The sequence below is a fragment of the Tyto alba genome, unplaced genomic scaffold (genome assembly GCF_018691265.1).
Source record: "Tyto alba isolate M040663 unplaced genomic scaffold, T.alba_DEE_v4.0 Super-Scaffold_2, whole genome shotgun sequence".
NCBI lineage: Eukaryota > Metazoa > Chordata > Aves > Strigiformes > Tytonidae > Tyto > Tyto alba.
Genome location: NW_024881282.1, coordinates 48297293 through 48312540, shown reverse-complemented (window position 1 = coordinate 48312540; position 15248 = coordinate 48297293). Strand labels below are relative to the sequence as shown.

The 15248-nt window shown below is 41.8% G+C and overlaps 1 protein-coding gene across 2 annotated transcripts in view; it reads left to right on the top strand.

Moving 5' to 3' along the window:
• The first annotated feature begins 6274 nt into the window (after positions 1-6274).
• ZDHHC17 (zinc finger DHHC-type palmitoyltransferase 17) overlaps positions 6275-15248 on the top strand; it is a 75606-nt gene continuing 66632 nt past the window's right edge. For both annotated transcript variants that reach the window (XR_006165308.1, XM_042792475.1), the window contains exon 1: positions 6275-6860. Coding sequence is in view for 1 of the 2 variants with exons in the window: in XM_042792475.1 (XP_042648409.1) it covers positions 6798-6860 (63 nt within the window). In the remaining variant the exon portion in view is untranslated. The remainder of the gene's footprint in view (positions 6861-15248) is intronic.

Genomic DNA, 15248 nt, shown 5'->3' with positions numbered 1-15248 from the left:
AGTAGCAAGAACACTACGTAATAACAACTTTGACTATAACGAACAAAGAAAGAAGAGACGGTGCTTTGGCATAAAAGAGAGCAGCAAAGCCATCCATGAGTATGATATGATATCAAGATCAGATATTCAAAACACAGTAAGTAGGAAATAGAAGTGCATGATCTTAAAGGGAAAAAAAGTGGGTATAAAAAGTCAAGTTAGATAAAACCACTCATTTTCTGTACTTTTAACTCTATGAATTAGTGCAGAATTTGTCAGCATGTGGAACTGCATCAGAAAAGGTAATCAGCTAGGGAAGTAATATGACTGCTTTATGTCATTCAAAGGCCTTACATATTTGCTGCTACTAAGATTATTTTGGCAGAAAATAAATAAACAATAAAATGCCAAAACCACCAAAAACCTAAGATCAAGGGTTATACTTAATAGCAGCCTACATTTAGTGCTCACCTCCCTGACTGTGTTCAAATACTAAATAATGATTCCACTAAAAACTTATATGAAAAGAACAGAAAGTGACTGAAAGAAGGTATCCAGAAAGAAATGTTGCATTCACAGGCTGAACTCCTTACTGTTTTGAAATCACATTAAGACAGTTAGTATTCTACAAATACAGTATTTTTTTTTAATATATGCCTAGCATCTTGCACTTTGTCACTGTTTTCTATATATGCTTATTTAATCATACTTAATATGTTCATTCTATCTTAAAATGCTTATTTTAATAACTTTATGGGAAAAGCCCCCTGCATTTAATGGAGATCTGGCGTCCAATTATACTGTGGGAGACTACATGGACAAAAGGCTCACTTTAAATGAAATGGGTGACATCTTTCACCATTGCAAGGGCATTTCCAGCTTCCAAAGGACAAATGGAGTTTGTTCACCTTGGGAAAGTGCAGGTGAAATAGCACAAATATATTATTTCTCTGATGCTTCCTATCAAACATCATCATTGGGCCTCTTCTAAGACTAGAAACACCCTGGAGTGTTTCCAAGGGAACAAGAGGCTGGGTAGAGAAAGGCAGACTTCCTTGGGCAGATTTATCCTGTTCCATACTAATAGTCCTGCAAAGGACCTGTCATCTGCAGACCAGTAGACAATATTACGGCTTGCTATCCCATCAAAAGTATCTTGCCCCCCAACAGATTTACTCAGGAGGAGTGGAGAAGAAGGCAGCTTTCCCTTCAAGTAGCCCTGTCCATGCTGTCTACACGGCATCCAAAACATAACACTATACCAGCTACTAGGAAGAAAATTAACCCTATCCCAGCCGAAACAAGGACACCAGGTTACACCGGTTGAGGGAGCACCCAGACTTCAGATAATAGTTCAGCTGGGATTTTTCCAACATTTTTTTCCCTGTTCTAGGAGGATTGCTGATGCTGTATGGTATCTAATACTGCCTGGTGTGATATACAGTGTTATTTAAGAAATAGTAAAGAATGGTATAAATAGACGCTGTGTCTGACTTTCTTCACAACAATGCAAATCAAGATGACCACCACTGAAATTCAGAAACACACTGCTATAAAACTGGTGTAAGAGCACTGTCAGGCTCTCTGATGTGATCCTCAGAAACAAACTGCCTGATGTATCCACTGTGGCTATTTCTCTTCACCAGCTGTGCAGAGAAGAGGCGCCTGACCGGACTTGGTAGTGAGGCAAATCACATCACCCGCTGCTCTCTTGTACTAACAGTGCTGACTGACATGCGGTGGCACATTACACAGTCATATAGTCAGCTGCTGCTGTCCCCAGCCATCCTGGCTGACAGGCGCTGCCACCTCTGAGTAAGGACACCCGATCCCCTCATAAATCCCCTCCTGAACCTCCCTGGCTTTCAGCCCAGAATGCTGAAGACTCACGTTACCTTAGAAGAGACGGCTGAAGCCTGCAGTGGTTCAGGACCTAACCCACAGCGAGATCTGACAGCTTTGCTTTCTCCAGGATCACAACGCCTCTCAAGAGGGTGAGGCGAACAGTTGGGAGAAAACCCAGGTTCAGTCACTCAGGTTTTATTCGTAACTGCACAACTGTCAGAACCCTGAAATATTACCACAGAAGCAGTGACTGCAGCTACAGAAGGCACTGTATTGACCAAATTCACTCACTTTGATTTCTGGGATCAGTGCTGCATACCTAATATTCTCCTAATGCATTTGCTTTGGAAGCATTTATAGCTGAATTATATTTTTAAAGACAAATTCCATGTATCTGTTTGGGCAGAATGACACAAAATAAACTATCCCCATTTTCCCATCAGCTGTGGCTTTCACTGAGGAGAAATAACTTGTATTGCCCTTATAAAAACTGGTTCTAGTTTGACTTTAGGTATCATCCCCTACCCAGCACAGGGGAAGAGCTGTTTGTCATCAGTTTAAATATTTTACTGTTGTTAAACTGTGCATTTACAGTTGTTAAACTGTGCATTTTGGGGCATCACAGCCTATCTTAACCATAAGAAGGTACGAAAGGAATCCCGATAATGGTGTCACGATCCCATCTCAGCTACAGTCATATACAATAGAGACACCTCTCTTTGAAAAGAAAAATGGTCATACCAGCATAGTTTTTTCTCCACAGTTTTGTTCACATTGGATGGAAAATGTCATTTGTGAACCTCTCCCTGTTAATGAAAGTGGCTCACTAGTTTCACCTGAGTTTTCCCTCTGGTTGTTTCCTGTTATGCTGAGAGAAGATGTAGTGAGTAAGAGTTTCTAAAAATGCTGAGAGCCTACGAAGCAAATTTCACTGTTGCTGCTAGGCTTGCCTTCCAATAGCCAAACCAGAAATGGGAGACACTGATGGAAGCGCAGTATACGAGGTGTGCTGTCATAGCTCATGGAGTGAGCTTCAATCAGGCAGATGTGAGGACAACGAAGAGATGCTTCCCCCTTTCCCCCTAGAAGACAGACCTACACGGCCTGTAAAGAAGGGTATCTTTCTGAGCCTAATGCATACTTAAACACACAGGAATATGGTGGTGCTGCAGTAGTTTGCTCTGCAGAAACATGCCATGGAAATGCTTCCAAGAACCAGCAGCAGGAACAGTCTGGAGGGGAGGCCACCTGAGTGGTTTCAGTCACCCAAACTGATCCAGACTGTGTGAGAACTGGGTGCTCTCCATCTAGGAGTGAATGCAGAGAGAAAGCATAGGGTTGGATAAAGCCAAGAAGAACAACACATTGTATATGTTCATTTTAGTATACACATTTAGATGTATGGGTGTCACTTCCCATACAGAAAACACAAGACTCAAACAGTAACGTGATTAGAAAATGCAGTGTAGATAATGAATAATGAAGATAATTACTCATAGCCCCTCTGTAAACATAGAGAAAAGGAACACAATATGTCTTCCCCAGATATTTTAGTCCCTGACAGCGAGGCTATTTTTCGGGGGGACTGTGCAAAGGAAAATTTCAGAAAGACCTCAGTATGGTGGCAAATCCAACTCATGATGTATTAATTAGAATAGAATTGATAAAAACTATCTATGAAAACTGAAGGACAAACACATCTCTTCTAAAGATATTAATTTTTGTAGGGTTAGGTAGGTTTTTTTTGACTTAGCACCTATTTTTGTACTAAGATATGCCAATTTTTTCACTTTAAGTTTTGGTCTGCCTTGACAGCAGATACTTAGCTTTAATTGCAATATTTAGTTGCAAAAGTAAACACTGTTTACTTCCATTCTTAGTTGTTTTAAGTGGTAACACCATAATACAAAACTACTTCTAAGATATATATGTTAAATGTTTTTTATTTCACTGTCACATTTCACAGTTTAGTGGAAGATAGGAACTAAAATAGCTGCACAGTCATCCCTAGTACTGAGCCATGTGTACGGATGTGTATTCTATAAATATGTCTTGTCTCTGCCAAAAGTGTTTTTTTCTTCATTAAAAAAGGTAAATTTCATGCTGCAGAATAGAGAATCATAAGATTTCATGCTACTTACTTCCCAGTTAATCTGTATTTTGGTTTACTTGAATATTAAAATGTGTCTAGAGCTTGTGTCCTTTTTAACTGATTAATGTAAAGCAAAGCTAAAGGGAATAAAATCTGTTTGTCTCTGGTATTCGTGAATTGTGTTTTCCTTAAGTCAGACTAGAATCTAAAGTAATTTTCTAGTGCATGTGGTGTGTAGCCAATATTATGGACCTGTCCCTATTACATGCCCAGTAAGTAGCCCTGGATAAAGCTTCTTTGGTCAATATGGAAAACACTTCACACATCAGCTAATGACCATTCAGTGCAGCCACACAGAAGAGCATTTTTCTGCCATTGATCAACAATAATTCCTGGCATTTACAAGGCATCTTTAATCTGAGAGCCTTAAATTGCTCTGCAACCATAATAAATTCTCAGAGTACCCCTCTGAATTAGGTGACATAGTATTTGATTTACAAAGGAGCGAAGTAAACCATAGAGGAATAAGATAATTGTTCAAGGTCAGGTAGTGAATTTTTGACAGAGTTCAGAAAAACATCTAGCCTTACAGCCTTTTAGATTTCTGCATGAGAGGTGTAAACTTTGTTACTGAAGCAGATTGTTAGGTTTCTATCTGCCGTTTGCTTACTTACTCTGCACAGATGTTAACCTGTCTGTAATGACAACGTACGACAGTGAAGAACCATGTTTCCGAGCAATTGTGTTATAGATTAGGAGAAGACAGGGAATGTCTGAAGTGTGGAAAACTGTTTTAACTTCCGAATCACTGCTAGCTTTTGAATGAAGAGCTCTAATGGAGAGACATCTTAGCACGTTCCCGTATTCTAGTTCTGCTGTTACTTGATGGTAAAAGGGACACGCTGTTCTGAAGGAGGACACAATAGGCTGCACATGAACTACATACACAGATGAGGCCTCAACTTTAACGGCAAAAATTCTCTGTACAGATGTCTCTGACAACAGAATTGGTTTCAAAATGTGTAGACCTGTGAAGAACGGGGTATAAATACCTAGGCAGATGTCAGGGTATGCATTTAGAATCCAGTTTAGAGTCATGGGATGAAGCATAGCTTCTTTAGGCTTACAAGGAAAAATAATCTGCGTAGTAAAAATACTATAAAGATTGCTGGCTATTTTATCACACTTTTATTATAAATATGAGTGAAGAACTGTCATGATTGATGGGAATTCTATTTTTGGGGCTTTCAGGGGGTTGAAAGCCCTCTTCTTCAGGCAAATCAGACTGCAAATTATATCTAAGACCTGGTACATTTAACTTTACACAGTTAAAAAAAGATCCTCTCCTGTATATTCTGTGTCTTGTTCTGCTCTTTTAGCACTTCAGTACCTTATGGTTTCAAGTCTGTGCTTTTAGACCTGTTTCACGCCCCCGGTTTCTAAATCCTATGCCATTCTTCTTCTTAACAATTTTAAATTTAAATATTTTCATCCGGCAAAAAGATATTTATGGTTTAACATTTTAATAATGCTGTAGTCAGATTTTATTAGTGCTTCTCTGTTACGTTTTCTATGAGATAGGAAAGAGTAATGAAGAGAATATCACTGTGGGGTTTTAGGCTTATGAGCTTAATGTGCTATGATACAACAAAATGTATTGTCTAAAGGTCCCTTTCTCACAAAGGCAAATGAAAGCACAATAGATACGACAATATAAAGCAGCAGTCAAACCAGTGATAACATTCTGTAATTGCAAGACCATTCTTTTTTTTTTATAAAATTGTAATTTATTAAAGAAAAGTTTGAAATAAAGAGCTTTAGGATTCCTAATCTTGGCTGTTTGAGTATTACACAGCTAGTAAGAACAGAAATGACAAACTGAACAGAACCAAACCTATTTTGCCACACGATGTAATTTGACCCCCGAATCTGCAGCAGATAGCTTGGCCATCTGGACAGTGTGACAGGATGTTAGAAATCACCAGTTCAGTGGGGTACAAACGGTTGGAAGGAATCCCTTCCAGATGTCCTCAGAACCGTTAGGGTGTTTCAAACATTCTTGCAGCTGAGATCGAAAACCTTATAAAAACCTTCTTGATGTCTTCCCGTGCGCCCTTTGCTACCTAGTAGGCGCGGAGATAACTTCCCAAGAAAACCGGACGGACATTACTTAGCCTGGAACCAAACCAACATTCAATGTTCAGGGGAGCTCTCCTTTTGCCCTCATTTCATATTATAAGGAATTAAACTGAAGTATCTCGCAAAACCTAAATTAACAGTAAGCGTTCATTTCAGGCGGGCAGATCCCGGTATCTCCAAAAAGGAACGCGCTCCCTCAGTCAACAAAGTTGCCAGCCGCAGATTTGCCGTCTCTCGGCAAAACAACGGTGTGCCGGCCCCTCGGCGGCCGCCCCGAGGCCCCAGAAGCCGGCAGGTCGCAGCCCGAAGGGGCCGGGGCCCGGCCGGACGCGGGCACCGGCCGGCTGCGGGCGGGCGGGCAGAGCAGCAGAGCGATCTCCCCCGGAGCATCGTCCAAAACAGCCCTGAGCCTCTCCGGGGGGGGGGGGGGAAGGGGGAGGGCGGCCGCTCGCCCGTCCCGCCACGGCCCCTCAGCTTTGAAATCCGCCCGCAGGCTCAGCCCCAGGCCGCTGCCGGGGCCCGTTAGCGCCCGTTAGCGCCCAGCGGAGGCGACTCCCCGTATCGCCCTTCCCGAAACCGGGGGGGGGGACCCCCCCCGCTCCCCCCTCAGCGGGGCCGGGCCCGCGGCTGCGCTCCCCCCCCCCCCCCCTCCCGCCACCGGGGGCGCGGCGTGAGGGCGGCGGGTGGGGGAAGGGGGGGCGCGCATTACCCGGCATGCAGCGGGCGGCGGGCTGGCACCAAGATGGCGGCGCCTCTGGAGGAGTACGAGAAAGAAGCGGGTTGTGTCCCCATCCTGCACCCGGAGGTGAGCGTGCCCCGCCGGGCCGGCGGGAGGGAAGGAGGGAGGGCGGTGAGGCTGAGCGGGATGCGCGGAGGGCGGGAGGTGCGCCGCCGCCACCACCACCACCACCACCATGCCATGTCCCCCCCCCTCCTCTTCCCGCTGCCGGCCTGGGTGTGCGCGGCGGCGGCGAGCGGGATGCTGGTGCCGGTGCCGGTGGCGGGGAGGAGGGCAGGGCCCGCCGCGGCCCCTCCCGAGGCGCCCTCCCCGGCGGCGGTGGTCGTCCCGCCCGGCACAGGGCCGGGGGCGTGTGAGGCGGGCGGCGGGGGCCCCCAGCCGCTTCCCCGCGGGCAGAGCCGCCCCGGGGCGGTGCCGCGGCCCCCGCGTCCCTCCGCGGGACCGCTCGGCGCCCGTCCCCCGCCGGGCTGCGGGGTGGAGGGGCCGCGGCCCGGCAGCCCCGGGGGGAAGCGGTTCGGGGTAGGAAGGAGCGTTTCCTCCTGCGTTCTGCGGGCGCTGGCCTGCGGGTCGGGCCTGGCCTCATCCCAGCCCCGCGCTCCCTGCGCGGCGCGGGCTTTATTTCGGCAGCCAGCGGTTTGTGTTTCCCAATGCCTCGGCCAGGAGGTGGGAGGAATGTTGGCAGGTAATGCGGAGAGGTCGTTTCGTGTCTTATTTCCACCCTTTTTCTGTACCGCTCACCTTTGTCGACAGCGTGCATGCATGCATTTCAGGGGACTGATGTGATTGTTTTGAAACGTATTTTAAACAGTCTAGGAAAGCGTTTACATGTGGACTTGTCACCTGATACATTAAGGATGGTAGGAATTGATTTTTAAGCCTATGAAAAAGATTAGTGCATGTGCCAGGCTCTAGTTTTTGCTAAACAGATGGTACTCTTTTTCCTTAAACAACATCTTAGAGACACTTTCAGTTTTGTTGATGACTTGAAGAGGCTCTGTAGGCCTCTATAACTGATTGTGTATCCTACCCACTCTCCTCTGCCTTTCCAAACTGTGCTCACTTACGACTTTAAAATAGACCCATCTTTTCTGAAGGTTAAGTAGCAAAGCAATACATTCCAAATAAGGGTCTTGATGATTTTTTGGTTTTGTTTTGGGGTTTTCTTTTAAGTGATGTGTGTGAAGACTGATGCTACATGTTTCTTCAGACTCACTGGAGAAATACTCTAATTTTAAGTGTCTGATGTTTTTCAGAAGTGACAGAAGTTTTCAGTAACAATCCAGGCTGCTGGATGTTGATGTTCTTTGAAAGAAAATGTTCTTAACTTGTAGAAACTTTAGATGGGCAGTCTAAAACTATGAAGTGGAATAAAAAACTTATATAGGCTGTTAGTAAACCATTGTGTTTTTAAGATTGAAGATTATTATTTCCTAAATTAACTTTGAGTAATTACTATATAGCGAACAAAGATGTCTCCGTTGAAGTTGGTAATTTTCACTGGTTAAGCAATCTGGTATAATTTTATACTGTCCTTTGGTAAATAAAATTGAATGTATGTACAAAAGATGGGGGGGAAAGTTAATATATATTGTGTATTGTAACACCAACGTGAATCTTTTAATATGCAATGAATATGACTTATTTAGCTAGTCTTGAGAGGTTTTTTATTTGATTTTTTGGGGAAATGCTGAGTATCTGAGTTTATCTTATTCATAAGGTAGTATTTACATGGATTTCAGTGGGTGTTCCCTTAGCCCTGAAAATCCCTTTGTGTAGACAGGCTTCAAAAGAGAAGGATGTTTTTAATGTTGATGGTGAGACTGGCTGTTAAAAGAGAGTTTCTGGAGTTTCTGTTAAAAGCTTGAGGATTCTGTACTGTAGCAGAGCTGTATTGTCACAGACCTGCCCCCTGAACAATGTAGTGCATCTGTGCTCAGTCATTTTTGAAGGTCAGAGGCCCTCATACTCGGTGATTTCTACTTCTTAAGAAAATACTACCATGTCCTTATGTAAGTAGTGATGTTGGAGCATATAATCAGTTCTTACATTTGTATACATATAAAACTAATGCTTTTTGTAGGGCTGTTAAAACCTTTCCCAGTTTCTTATGTTTGATGCTACTGTTACCTGTGTTATGCTTCACTACGTCATTTCTTCCCTGTGAGGATGATGAGGCACTGTCAGAGGGTGCCCAGAGCAGCTGTGGCTGCCCCCTCCCTGGGAGTGTCCAAGGCCCGGCTGGACGGGGCTGTGAGCAACCTGGGCTGGGGGAAGGGGTCCCTGCCCAGGGCAGGGGGTTGGAACTAGGTGGTCTTTAAATGTGCCTTTCAGCCCAAACCATTCTATGATTCTATGCATCTTTTCCAAATATTTTTTCGTGTGTGCTTTTTATTTTAAAGATTAGACTTTTGCTTCTTACTATTTGTTTTGAGTAATTTGAATTACTTTAAAATTTTTTGAGGGGCTTTTTTTGAAGGGAAGTGTTTGTTTTTATATGGGTTCTATGGCTTTATGTTTTGCCATGAGATATCATGAGCACAGTATTAATGTTGTAGGAAGGATGGTCTTGGGAATAAGGAAAAATGTCTTAAATACTTGAGTGCTGGAAGATCTATTTATTTATTTGTGAAAAGCTCAGCTTAAAATGATTCAAGTAATTTTGGTAAGAAGGGGTAGAAGCACTGCTGTAAATGTGAATGCTCTAGGAAACTTATGATGGGACTGCTTTTAGTGGGCTTTGTGTGGTATCTTGCTGACTTAGTTCATGGGCCTCCCTCCCACATGAAAACAAGCTGAACTTAGATGATAGACTCCTGTTTCAAAGGATGTTTATTCTTATCACAAGTTCAGTTTAGTATGACAGTGTAGATCCCACTGTTTTCTACCAGCATTGTTGTAAGATTACTAGCAGAACAGCAAAGCATATAAATATCAGTGATGAAGTACAACAAATAACATCAACTGCTTGAGTAATACTCACAGAATGATCTTACACTGTATGATAAATGGATGGAGAACTGCTGGCTAACTGATCTGTTTTGGAAATAGTTGCCAGAGAGACTTATTCTTGAATGTCATTATTCCTGAAAGTCTTAGAGGAGTTGATCTATTAGACTTGAGATTTTTTTCATTAATTACTTGGAAGTAATAACAAAATTGGCATTAATAAAACTAGCAGATGAACAAGATGAATAGGTGCTAAGCAGGGAGGACACAACTGTGCAAAACCATCCAGAATTCATGTTAAGTTACATATTATTATATATTCAAGGTAATATATTGAAGATAAGGAACATAGGCATGGGATTGTATCCTGAAATTTATTGACTGGTAGGATATAAATATGAACAAGCAATTCAGGAGAAGCTCCCAGTATAGTGCTTTGATTAAAAAACATGCAATGTATTCCTTGATGTTTTTGTTTTGTTTTGTTTTTTAAGGAGGTGTCCTGATTAGGAACAGAGAGATTGTTTTTGGCTGGGCACGTGGTACTACTAACGATGAAGTTTTGTCTTTAAATGTCATTGTTTAACAATAAAGAGTGTGGAAAAGAGTTAAGAATTATTTTAATAGTGCCTTACAGTAAAAGGCTTGAAAATAAACCTGTTCAGATTATCAGAAATAGTGAGAAGCACCTTTTATTTCCCAGGTAAATACTTTCTTACTGAGATGCAGTGCTTTATTCAGTTGATACTTAACAACATCCAGTGGCTGGAAAGTGAAGCGGAGTGGGATCAAATTGAAAGGCACAAGTGATAAATGGTGAGGGTGACTAATCATTGCAATAAAGAAGAGAGGGCAATGGTGAATTATCCAGCTCTTGATGTTTTCAGCTCGAGTTTGGATGTCTTTCTAGAGACCAAATGCAAGCTTTTGAATTCTGCACATGGATAACTGGGTGATGTTTCAAATCCATGAACACAGAGTATAGACTGTGTTGGAGTGACTGATTCTGCGAGAGGTGTACCACTTCTTTCATATACATGAATTCTTCAGGGTTATGAAGTGTGTGGATGACCAAGGAGAAGGTGTAGATCTGAGGATGGACATGGTGTTGGCTGCCCTACAGCATGATGTGGTAGCTCCCTTGTAAGAGATGCAGAGCCCCCTGGGATGGCTCAGGAACGCAGGACTGAGTAGTCCCTGCTAGTTTCCTTCCTTCTGCCAATGTTCAGGTTTCTGGTGACAGTTACGGTGGCAAGCTGTGCTTCCATTTATACAGTGTAGCTCTAGTATGGGAGTGCTACTCAGGCTCTTTGTACTTGTTACCCTCCGGCAGAATTATTTTAATAGACCTTCTGGCTTTAAATTCCTTGGCTCTTCTAAACAAGAACAACTTCCTGACTATTCTGTGCTAGGTGATGATGGGTTTAGATGTTTTACTTTGAAATCCAATAATTGGGGGAGGGGGGCGTGGATCTTTAGGAAATTATTTTGTTTGTATTGCTCCTTTTTGTTTGGAAAATATTCTTGGTGTGTGGCCTAATATGGTCTGAGCTGCCAAAGGTATTTCAGCTGTTCGGAGCTGCATGTCTTTCTAAATGGTAAGAACTATTACTGAGAAGGAAGATCTGTTTTGTTACTGCTATGTAGTACATTTACCAGTGTTGATAGGTTGTGTAGGATATGTTTGAGAGCGATGGAAGTTATTGGCTGTTATAGATCTCTTTCGGCATTAGAAAAATCTTGGCTGTGAAAGTTGAAGGGTTTTTTAGGCTTGCTCTGAAGTCAGAGAAAAATCTTCCTGCAAAGTTAGAAGAAAATTTTAAGAGTTATGGGCTCTGGCTGGAATTATCCCAGCGGGAGGCCTTCATTTTTATCTTTGTTTCTCTCCTTGAGGTTCAATTTGTAACTACTTGGGAAGTTAGAAGCATGATATCTCCTTGTATTTCTTGGTGGCAATGTGAAGAAACTAAATTTATTGTAGGTAGCTTTGTCTCTAATTTTTTTCTGCTTAAAATATCAGTGAAAGGCCCGATTTTGCAGTCTGACTATATTCCCTATGGGATTCTGTTGATATTGTTGGGGTTGTACTGGGTTGCAGATTGCTCTTCACTGTCCTGTAAAGGTATGGGATTTACTCTGTAGTTTAGTCAGGATCTCACTAGAGACTAAGCTCACATTTGTGAGCTCATTCAAAGATCAGTTATAGTTTATAGTATTATTTAAAAAGGAGGATGGAACCATCTAATCTCAGACAAATTAGCATGCTTGATACTGATGGTTGAGTCTTGCTTTGCGTATCTTGGTGAGCTTCATAATTTAAGGCCAGAGGAGACTGCAGATCTAATCCAACATTCTGAGGTAGTCATTGAGGTTTTTTTAAGGAAGTAATTATTTTTATAGGCAGGATACTACTTGTAAAAGATAAACAAAATCCTACAGCAACAGATAATATTTTATAGCTGGGAAAGTTGCCCCCAGATTTAATTAGTCTGTTAATGACTTAAACCTGTCTATAGTCTGAATTTAATTTGCTTCTCTTTGATACATTTTGAGAAATATCTCTCTAAATAAATACAGACAGACCTATATTTAATATGCTGCTGATTATCAGATCCCTACACTGTTGTTATGGTCTGCAGTCCTGCTGACCCTTTTGAGTCTCTCATGGAGACATGTTCTTCATTCTTTCAGTGTTTTCATGTCATTGCTCAGAGTGCAACATCTGCTCTTGTAGTGACCTTGAGAACCGAGCGCTGTTCTAGTGCTTGCACCAGGGCCACTTACGGTAGTAAAACAGCTCCCACATTCTTACTCAGCATTGCCTGTATGTGCAGACCATTGTACTGGTCTTGTTGGGAACTGCATCACACTGGAAGCTTGTGCCCACATGATTACTCACCTCCAAGTCTTTTCAGTGCTTTCTGGATAGTTTCTAGGATGGGTCTTCATTTTAGATATGATTTTGCTTTTATTGATATTTAAAAAGCATCATTCTGTCCTGTCCTAATTGTATCAGAGAGTATTATTTATGGCCCTTTATTCCCCAGCTATAAAACTTGCCTCCAACTGTTGTTTACTCCTAGGTTGCAGACAGCCATGAAATATGGTGGGGTCAAAATACAAGCTCTGTAGGATGCTTAGTTGTCCTCTCAATAGTATTTTCATATTGACACTCCCTTGAGGTTTTGAAAATGTGAGCTACTGAAAAGAGCAAGAGATGGGTTTTTGGCCAGCAAAGTCCTTCACTAGAACAGTATATATAATAGCTACAAAATGAATCATAAGAATAAAGCTTATTCATCTCTGGTTTTTAATACACGCAAGGTAGACCACATTAACTTTCTTATATTCTAATTTCTTAAAATATCAGACACTACTAAATCAAACACTTTGGCCAGTAACTGACTATTACTACTTCTTTGTCAACTGAAAGTGGTGGGTTTATGTTTCTGTGAAGCCATGGTACTTAACATGACTAGTCTTAGCTTTTTTTGTTAATTCTATATCAAACCTAGAAAAGCCAGCAATAACTTCACATGGGTTATAAATGGGTACAGTTTTATATTATCCAGATCACTGGAATTTCTTCAGGCTTAATGAAAAACATCATTTACATCTTTTGGACTATGTGGTTGACCTAAGCAACCTGTACTTTAAAGAAGTTTAGTAATATTTTTTATTATATTAGAAAACATTTTATTATGGAAACAGGAAATTATTTAAACTTTCTGGCTTTTTCCTCATCTGTTTTTGTTCTGCACTTACTGAACATTTTCAATTTTTGTGTTTTTGTGGTTTTTACTGACAGTTCTATCATTCTTATGTTGTATTCTTGACAACTTCTGTTCATTTCTTTTTTTAGGATGCTGCCTGCCCTGATAGGGATGTTTTGCATCCTTTTGCTTACCTTTTAGTTTTCTATATTTTTCTGATTTGTCATGCTCATTGTCAATGCTTCTCTTGCCATTTTTACAAGCTTTCTTTTTTTTTTTTTTTTTTTTTTTTTTTTAGCAGTCATTCTTACTTCCCTTGTAAACTGTGCAGTTTTTTTTTACCACTCTGGGCTTTTTCTCAGTGGCAACATTGTGGCTTCTCAGGCATCTAGTAAAACACTTAAAATAGATTTCAACTATTTACAGTTTTTCTTCTACCCATTTTCTTCTGATTTGAGCAGTAACTGATTTTTAACTTTCTGAAACAGGCCCTCTTGAAGCATCAGTGATAAATGTCTGGCTTGACCTGAATTTGTGTTGACTCAGTTTGCAATTGCTTGTTAAGCACAGGCTTTATTTCTCTCAGATTTTACAGAATTGTAGTCTTTCAACAACATTTGTTTCACTGTGTTTACCTGTTTGCTCAGGAAAGTAATGAGATGTTGTAAGTGTGGAAGAGTGTTACATTTTAACTTTGCAGAATACGGTTTATGGAATTAGAGGAAAGTGTTTGTTTGCTTGACAACTGGATAGTATTGGTACTGACATGTTTAGATGGAAACAGCCTCAATAACTGATATTTCATCATGCACACTGTCCTCTGCTGATTTTCAGAGGCAGTACGAGATAAAGGTTTGACTTCCATAGCCTCTTTGTAGTTGAAACGTGGGTCTGTTACAAATGAGACTGTAGAACAAAGTCAGAAGCTCTTTCTGAAGTCGGGGGAGTCTGGCTGAATTGAACCCTAAGGCCCGTCACGCCCAATACGTGGTATAATATTAGACTACAATTTGTCTTGTGCAATTTTGAAATCTAGTAATTCCTTCCTATGCTTGTAGGATGCCTTGAGGTCTTTAGAAGTGTTTCCCTGATTGCCTCTGTAAGAAGGGAGGTACCAAAAATGGAGGGTAGTGGGAATGCTGTGCTCAGAGCTTGGAAGGCTGCTCAAGACCAGGGGAAGATGAAGATGACTCAAGAAGGAGGAAGTGCCGTAGCAAGAGAGGGAGGGCATCAGAGTGTGCTTTGAAAACACTTGTATTGCTGGCTTTGCAGGATGTGGTTTTGTACTGAGTTTAAGCTGGTCTAAAGCCATGGTGGAACCCAGACACAGTCCATTAACCTTCCTGGGGTTAGTTCTTGTAATGTGTGGACGGGAGGTGAATTGGGATACTTCTTCCTTTGTGAGTCTGTGATGTGATCTAACTGAAACCATTACTGTGCTGTTGTGAGAACTGATAAGAGGCAATGGAGAAGGTGCAGTCAGGACTGTGAGTGTGACCACGTGTTCTGACGGCAGGGCAGATTTAGCTTGACTTAAGCTGATTGAGAAATCTACTTTTAAACACTTCCAGCTGCACACATCTGCCCGTAATGCTTGTCTGGTCCCAGGATGAACCAGTTCAGGGAAGTAAATCAGTGGAAAATTCAGCCCATACCAAAAATAAATGTGAGTGACTTTCTGCCAGTTCACTCGACCTGCTCATTGTAGGATCAAGTCTACTACACTACTGACAGAAGAAGGCAGAGGGTGAGCTGATGTGACCAGTTTGGAAAGTTAGGAGTTGAATACAGTGGG